The sequence below is a fragment of the Alosa pseudoharengus genome, unplaced genomic scaffold (assembly GCF_046254945.1).
Source record: "Alosa pseudoharengus isolate Yale_2024_CS ecotype anadromous, Long Island Sound unplaced genomic scaffold, YU_APseudo_1.1 YU_APseudo_1.1_scf_2, whole genome shotgun sequence".
Lineage (NCBI taxonomy): Eukaryota > Metazoa > Chordata > Actinopteri > Clupeiformes > Clupeidae > Alosa > Alosa pseudoharengus.
In genome coordinates this window covers 42465211-42474159 of record NW_027468663.1, presented here as the reverse complement: position 1 = coordinate 42474159, position 8949 = coordinate 42465211, and the positions used below count along the sequence as shown (strand labels likewise).

General features: G+C 40.3%; 1 protein-coding gene across 2 annotated transcripts; it reads right to left on the bottom strand.

Moving 5' to 3' along the window:
• Nucleotides 1–351: 351 nt before the first annotated feature.
• LOC143134562 (forkhead box protein L2-like) lies at nucleotides 352–2309 on the bottom strand. Of its 2 annotated transcripts, none has more exons than XM_076295030.1 (2): nucleotides 2097–2309; nucleotides 352–1944 (listed from the first exon to the last, which is right to left on the bottom strand). In XM_076295030.1, exon 2 carries the CDS (start codon nucleotides 1940–1942, stop codon nucleotides 1049–1051), a length of 894 nt encoding a protein of 297 aa, XP_076151145.1. In that variant the 5' UTR covers nucleotides 1943–1944; nucleotides 2097–2309; the 3' UTR covers nucleotides 352–1048. The 2 variants fall into 2 exon arrangements, with proteins under 2 accessions (XP_076151145.1, XP_076151144.1); XM_076295029.1 differs by having other exon boundaries at nucleotides 352–1947; nucleotides 2097–2308.
• Between the last annotated feature and the right edge of the window lie 6640 nt (nucleotides 2310–8949).

Genomic DNA, 8949 nt, shown 5'->3' with positions numbered 1-8949 from the left:
TTTGGAGCAGAATGCCGATAAGCAGTGAATTGGAAGATGGGTCCAAGTTTTAAAAATAAAAAAGCCTATCTTTTAAAACATCTCAATTTAAAATGTAATATGTGTTGTGCAATTGTAGGCTTGCCGAATAGGCCTATGGCTATCGGTCTATTCAAAATATATCTGGGTTACAAACAGAACAAAACACACCAATAATAAAAATAGCATAATAATAATAATAATAATAATAATAATAATAATAACAATAGCCTAATAATAATATTTTTACGCAACAGATGAAAATTGCAGTCCTACAGCACTGCATTTAAAAATAATATTTTGTGAAGTAAATGGAAAAGGATACCACAGGAATTCCGATTGAAAATCGCATTTATTAAGAACTTCGAATTATAAAATAAGTGCTGGTTTAACATGGTCCCAACAATTTAGAAAGCAACACTCGACTTGACAAAAAAGCAAATCAATACGTAAGTCGCGAACTAAAGGGTTCTAACAAAACAAAACTGAAAAGTATTCTATCATCAAACTTGACTTTAAACAAACAGGCAAAAATCTCAAATGATCTGGATTCGGCTACAGACCAGACATATGCAATTTTATAAACACAACCTAGAGGTAGACTGACATTCAGACAATTACCATAACGTCTTCGTGTAAACCAATTTGCTCATGGGATAATTCTACAAAGGTGTGCGGTTTCAGGTTTTGTACCCTGTTTGCGTAAAACTGTAAAAGTTTTGGCTTTGGCGACTGGTAAATCGATCCTTTGTTCGCTTTTGGGGGTAATTAGGATACAAAACAGACCTTTGTCAAATGCAGGACAACCCGACGAGAAGGGCCTTCTCTGTCGTTCAGCCTGTACTTGAACTCTTCTTGGCAAGTTGTACATTTCTTAAGACTTCCACTGTGTTCTATGTTGATTTCGACAAGTATTGCTTTTCCAACCTCAGAAATCGATCAACTTCAGAGGTCACATATAAATACTTAAATCAAGATTCAACACGCCAGCATCACCTCTTGCATTTCATTTACATCGAAGAGGCTCCGTTTATATGTCAATCCGAGAGTGCAGCGACGAGTGCTTAGCCTCATGGTCCCAGTACGAGTAGAGCTCGCTAGGCTGACGGGCACAGGCAAACTGCAGGCCCGCTGGGTTGTTGGAAGGGACCGGAGAGGGCGCACCAGTGGCGGCGCTCAATTGCTGGGCTTGGTGGGGATGCTGGTGGTGACTCATTGTGTTGTATGAGTTCATCATGTTTGGTAAACCCATAGCCTGCATTCGGGAATAAGGGTTGTACGAAGGGGCTGACAGCCCTTTGACATTGATGGGACTCACATTGCCACTTGTCATCTGGCAAGACGCGTAGGACATTGGTGCAGGCGGCTGACTGAGCGGCCAGGAGTTGTTCATGAAACTAGACTGGATGTACTTCGGAGGGGACAGGTAGCTGTATCCATCCCCGCCAAAGAGAGATTTTCCAGGTTGAAAGTGAGCCGCAGGGGGCCTGAATGGCCGCTTCATCCGTCGCCTCCTTCGGTAATTTCCTTTCTCGAACATGTCCTCGCAAGCTGGGTCTAGGGTCCAGTAATTCCCCTTTCTTTCGCCCCCGCCTTCCCGGGGCACTTTGATGAAACACTCGTTCAAGCTCAAGTTGTGTCGAATGCTGTTCTGCCAGCCTTTCTTGTTCTTCTCATAAAACGGGAACTTGTTTATGATGTACTGATAAATGCCAGATAAGGTGAGCCGTTTCTCCGAGCTGTCCCGAATTGCCATTGCAATGAGGGCGACGTAGGAATATGGGGGCTTCTGGGACGGGTCCACTTTCTCCGAACTCTGTTCTTGAGCCGGTTCTTCTTTGATAAACTCCTCGGTTTTAACCGTGCTGGTGTCATGGACCATCAAAGCCATTGCGTCATCTTCTAGGTTATGGTAAGATGCCATCGCTTCTGAAACAAAACAAACAATACAAAACAAAACATCAAACAAAAAAGAAAAACATACATCAAGCTGTTAAGTAACAGCTATAAGGTGGTTGTGAAGACAGAGGATGTGTGAGCAAAAATGCGTGGCGGAGGAAGACATCTACTCAACCTACCTTATATTTTGAGCTTTTGTCTCCTTTTTGCATGCCTTTCTACGAACTGGTTATGTGCGCCACCATAAACAGACGCATATAACAACGATCCCACTGTACTCTCCAAAAAAGACCCTCATTCGACTGTCTTTAGCAACTCCGAAATGCACGTTGTCCATAAAGTTCCCAGTTTTAAGGTCCGACTTAGTTATCCTCTCCCGAGGCACTCTGACGCCTTCGTCAGCTTCGCTCAAGTATCCAGTGGATATATGCGCACTAATTTGTGTGATGCTTTGTTCCGCTTTCGTCATTTCTGTCGCTCTGCGAGGAGAGGGTAGAGTAGTTCCCCAGACCAATGTGAAATTGCCCCGAAATATTTCAGCAATTACTTCTCAATACAAAATATAATTTTCCTTGTCATTTCGGAGTTCACTCTGAGGTAGGTGTGTTTTAACGTTTGGTGATATTTATGGACAAAATAGCCTATCTTGGCATTTATTGCAACAACCAAGGTGATAGACTGAAAACGTCAGCAGACAAGCCATTTTTTAAATGGGCGATATGGTTTAGACGTTTTATTTAATAAACAACAATTGCAGTTCGACTAAAACATTGAAATTATCGCTGCGCCAGAGTGTAAACATTTACACGAATGGCTCAACGTTGCATGGGCTCTTAATTGTTGTTGTGAATGCCTTCATTAAAGCTGTTCTTGTTTTTTTCGCCAGACAGATTAATTGCAATTCCATAACCTACAGTGCCATTAGAAACAGAAAGGTACGAAGGAGTAGAGTTTCGTTGGCCACCCATGCTGTCCCCCCGGGTTTTCAGCAGGGCATTTTTCCCCAGCCCACGCAGGTGCAACAGCATTGTTATGTGTGTCAACGCCTCACCGCCGACCTGCCGCGCGCGTCCAAGCTATTACCCAGCTGCTCCAGAAAACTGTATAAGGCAAGGATAAGGAACCACTACTTAAAATTCCATCACTGGGAGTCTTTAAAAGAATCGCACTTTTAGTTTTAATGACCTTTTTATTTGTGTACCTAATATTAAGCTAGGTAAGGTTCGGTTCAGTGAGGGCAAATTGATAATTATTATTTGAGAATTAGTCGATTGAAAATGAAATTAATGGAATGCCTCACGAGTTGTTCACACATATAATTATAACAGTAATAACAACAACAATAAAAACAAAAATAATAGGAAATAGAAAAACATATATTAATAATTCAACATTTTACTTCTGCATTTAACTCGGTGGCAGTCCGTGTTAGTTCTCCGTTAAATTTAATTTGTATGATAAGTCATTTGCAACAGTATATTTTGAAAAGGTTTTACGCTAAATTATTGGATCATCTGATTAATTAGGACATAGCCTACAGATATGGCTTATGCGCTCAGTAAGGAATAGGCTTTGAGATGCGATACATTTTGTAATTATACTAGCCATATAAAGGCACAGAAATGTGTAGTATGAAGTAATTTTAAAATAAAAAGCTGGAAAAATACTCTCTATACGCCGGATAAACATTAGACGAATATTGGGGCTCAGAATGTTCTCAAATGAACGCGGGCATCACAGATTTAAATTCCTGTCTTTACAAACTTCCTGCCTTCCACTTTGAAATGAGGATGTTTATGGTTTGAAGGGTAAGAATGCGGAGGGATCCGCGCACCAGGTCACCAGGACCGCGAATATGCGCTTTATTTGGAGCAGGACTAGTCAAGACACTCTACACGCACATAGGCAACAATATGCAGATTTGTTTTATGAGTGTCATTAGCCTACATTACAACCTGTTGATCTGGCATGACTTGCATATGTAGCCTGTTTATACCAGCTCTCCACGCACTCCAATTATACACGTTGTTGCACCTTACAATAGCCTATTATCCATAAAGCTAAATTACTTTTACAAAACATCAAGTCTCAGGATATATTGTGGCTTACCGCAAGCAAATCCGTTTCAATTTTATTTCGTTTTTCTTTAAATTTATTTAGATTCCGCACCATGCCTGTTGGTTAACTGGTCAGTATTTCATGTAAAACCAAACAAGTAGCCTTCAATTATTTGGTGAGCGCTTCCACACTGACTTGCCTTAATATTTAAAAGGGGATCTTAAAGTAAGACGGACGAGATTCAGTCCAGATATGACCTTTGCCACCAAGCCTTAAAACATGATTCCAGATAAAATCATAGATTTTATCAGCAAATGGAATGATACTGTTTGGGCAATCCATAGGCTTACAGTATCTACGTTTGCAGCATAAAACTAAGCATCAAGACTGAAAAAAGATCATTTAAAATAAAAACACAAATACCTTCAAACTGTTAGGCTACTCCTAAAGCCCTACTCTAACAGTTCATCTGAACTTGACGGTGGCCCTGTTGTTTGCCTGTGATGAAGTCAATCTCTTAAGCATCACATCAGGCATCATCAGCCTTCAGGTGCTTGTACAGGAGATTGAAATCATCAAACAGTTAAACTTTCACCCTCGAGCAGGTCATGCATGTCCACATGGGCCGGTCGGCGTGCTTAGGAGCGAGGCCTCCTGACTCAACCTTTATTTAAGTAGGAGCTGACCTGTCCCCCTCTGCTGAAAGAGTGGGGTGGGGGTGCGGGCTGGGGGTGGGGGGGCTTCCTCACTTTGTAAGCCCCACGCTGACCCCTGCCTTAAATTACAAAGCCCGCAGAGCCCCACAGCTCTTCCTGAAGGTGGCCGGGCTTTTTGTCTAAAGCACAGAGGCCGTGTTTACTTTTCTTATCACCTTGAGGAAACTTATGGGAAGTTCTAAGGCATTTTCCTAACAACTCCCCTGTCAAATTATTATAATGCATTGCACCCAGACCCAGTGAGCGTTGCAGCACAACCATCGGGTGGAATCAGTAGTGCTATATGCGGCATCTCTTTTGGTAGTCAGGGAGGTGTTATTTAGGCTTTTGTGCTCATGTCATGTCCATTATATAACACTGTTACATTTGGCGAATACGATTCGTTTTTTTTCCTGATAGAGTACTGTGGAACCCACCTGATATCTGTGATGTGGGATGAAGTGTTTACCGTGAGGTAATGGAAGACCTATTGATGAACCCAATAAATGGAATTTGGCGTTTGAAAGGGATCAAAACAAGTTTGCCTGCTCAGAGACCAGCACACCTTGTCGTGTTCTGGAGCTGCAGGAAAATGGAGAAGCAACGACAGTGTCAGTTATTTTATTCAAAAAAGGCAGGAAGTGAGGTCGGTCATGGAGAAGCAGAATGAGAAATAGTGTTTGGCGATTTAATGAATTTCCAAGAGCACAAGAGCAGCAGAGATGCGAGGGGGGGTGTAAGGTGTGATCCTTATCAGAGACCAGCAACCAAGGGATCTGGGGCCGTACAAACAAGCCTTTGATGGCCACTATTGGAGCTGTGGAGGAAGTGTTCTCACCACGGCTATTTTTGGCTAGCCTGCACTCTTTTGTTTCGCGAGAGGAGCAGGTGAAGCTCTACGGTGGACACCGCAGCCTTTGATGAGGAGGAGCCCCGCGTCACCGCTCACTACCCTGTCACTGCATCACACGGGACGCCAGGCTGGAGGCAGCAGTCACAGGGCCGGTTAGGCTCTACCATAGACTACACATTTACAGACGTTTGTGTGTGTGATGAAAGTAAATCAAAACACACAATAACCAGTCATTTTAATAACCAAAATATTTGTAATGTTACTAACAAAAAGTGCACAGATTGTAATTAAATTAAATTGATTGCACCATTATTATAAATATTACACTGTAAAAAATAATAAGTAATGGTTACTTGAAAAAAGGGTGGAAACTCGTTGCCTTAAATAAGTTAAGTAAACAAAACTTTTCTCTTCCAAGTTATGTTTACTTGATATCTACAAGTAATGCTTACTTAGAAGAAGTTATCCTTACTTAAGACTTTAAAGTTCTGGTTACTTACTTCCAACTAGTAAAGTTTACTTCATGCCCTCGAATAAAGCTTACTTGAAACAAAGTTGTATTAACTACTGTTAAATGAGTTACCCTTACTTTGAGTTGTAAAGGGTACTTTATGTTGGATTGTAAAGTTTACTTGCAGAATATACACAAATAGTTGCCACTATTAGATTAGATAACTTTATTGTCATTTTGCAGAGTACAAGTACAAAGACAACAGAATGCAGTTTGCGTCTAACTAGAAGTGCAAAAAAAGCAGAAAAATGCAATGTGATAAACAAAGACAGGTGGTGCATAGATAGGATAAGAAATATGCGGTGTAAACAGTAGTATACAGTTGGTTTACAGAAGGTGGTTTAGAGTAATATAAATTAGGTATAAATATGTGCAGTGTATTAGCAGAATAAACCATATAGATATATAAACCATATAGACATATATGTACAGTATACAGCTATGTGCAGTGTGGTAACAGTACTGTAGTGCAGAAACAGTAACATTATAACAGTAGTAAGAATACGTGTATGTGCAGGATGAATAGTATGAAGAGCAGTAGAAAATGCCATGTATAAGTGTAATTACAGTATGTACATTTGTAAATAAATAGAACACTATGGGTGGGATAGGGTAGTGCAATTGTCCGCGGGGGGTGGGTGCCCCCCGTCAAGGTTTCCATGGTCATGGTGGACACCTCAACAGGCACAGGCAAGGAGGCATCGGGCGGGGGCTTAGTTGGTTGGTTGTCACCAGGATGCAGAGCTAGAGTTCAGTAGGGTGACAGCCGCAGGGAAGAAGCTTCCTCTGAACCTGCTGGTTCGGGTGCAGAGAGACCTGTAACGCCTCCCAGAGGGGAGTGGGGTGAACAGTCTCTGGTTGAGGTGAGAACAGACTTTGATGATGATGCTGCGCGCCTTACGCAAGCATCACTTGCCCTGGATGGCCTTGATGGAGGGGAGTGAGGAACCGGTGATGCGTTGGCCAGTTTTCACCACCCTATGCAGTTTTTTTCGGTCGTATTCTGGTGTAACCTCCATGTTTCAATCTGTAGTGTTTGAGCAACTGACCTTTGACTTCACATCCAAACAAGCACAACTTACATGTCCAGTTCATTGCTCTGCATTTTCAGTTTTCCAACTGCAAAAAGAAAAAAAGGGCAAAATTATTATCAATATGCATCTATTGGCCATGTTTAACTAAAACAGCTGATTCAGTTTATCACATTAAATGTTAATTTAAATTATTTCTCCAGAGACCTAATTAATACTGTTAAGCTAAAAATATTATGATTTGGCAACTTAATTTTCTCTATTGCTTCAGGCCTAGTACATTTATCACAATATAATTTAAAATGTCAATCATACCAGACATTCTCTGATCATACGTTGGAATTATATGACGCCATTTTGCACCTCAATAACGGCACATTCGTTCAAATTCCACACACTGCAACCTAAGTCCTCTTGCTAAATCACAACGAAAGATTTTAGATAAAGACCATGGCTAATTTTCTCAGTCAGTAAGGTTATGAGTCCAACTATCCTAATTGTTTTATCAATACTGTAGGAATATCGACGTAAACCATAACAGTTCACAGTTTAATCTTTACACGTTTTGAATCAACTTAGCATGCTAGCAAGCGTTTCTCATGAGAAATGGCTAACGTTAGAACTACACTTCATTAAGAGAGCTCATGAAGACAACTGCTATTGGCAAATTTATACAGCCTAGTTCTAGACCCCAGGCGCCACCACTTCCTCATAACTTCGATAACAAAAAAATATCAAAGGGCTTGAATACCTAGAATATTTGTTTTCTGCTCTGCATGGTCTGAGGCAGTGTTAACTCGCATAGCTGCTATCAGTTAACTGCAAACTGTTAGCAGCTAACGTTAGCGCATATATCGGCCACTTAGCAAGTTGAACTTAACATTACCCCAGCTGTTAATGAAACCGAATGTACAGTTTTGCACAAATGCTGTTAGTTCAACCTATACTGTAAATATTTGACACATTAATACATACTGTAAACTTACCAGACAGAGCAAGTCAGTCACTGGTGAAGCTGCGTTACACTCCCATCCCAAAAGTCAGCCACACCGTAACACTGCCGACCGTTGGCTGTGGAATCCAGAATGCTCCCTGTGCTGACTGTGCGCGTGTGCACTGCGTGAGTCCAGTTTACTCAGGTCTGAGTTGTGAAGCTTACTCGTGTATCTGAAGTTTTAGACCCCATTGATGCTAGTTCGGCACATTACTAATGTTACTCTAGTAAGAACAATAGGTCAGCCTATAGTAAGTAAAGTATACTTGTGTTACTGCAGTAAGATGCAGTGTTATTTTTTACAGTGTACATTTAATTAAATATATTTAAATAAATGTAAAAATATATAATAACAGTAATGACCTTAAAGTAAATAAAAAAAACCTCAATCTGATTAATATCTAATCAATGTTAGTACTTAAGAACATGTACAAAAGAAAACACTTGTCATACAAAAACGATAATAATAAAGTTTGTAGAAAATAAGTCTAATTGAGTACATTTAAAGACAATTACTGTACTTAACACAGAACCTTCATGAGAGTTGTGTTATTTTCCAAAAGTATTGAAATAACAGGAAGTATGACATTTCTGATTTAAAATATAGAAGTTTCAACAACAGAGTCAACAGACAATTCTCTAACTTTCCCAGAAGTAGGTTTTTTTTATTTTTTATCAAACCTCAAACTTTGAGCACCTAAAACACCTGACTCCAGCTTTTGAAATATCACATGTAAGTATCATGCATATTTTAATGAAAAATATGTGAACATATGGCCCTGAGGAGCTGAAAATGTATCAGTAGAAAATGTATCAGTAGAAACTGAAGAAGAAACTGACATTTTCTTATACATTACATCATGCCACACTACACTATAAGGCAGAATATG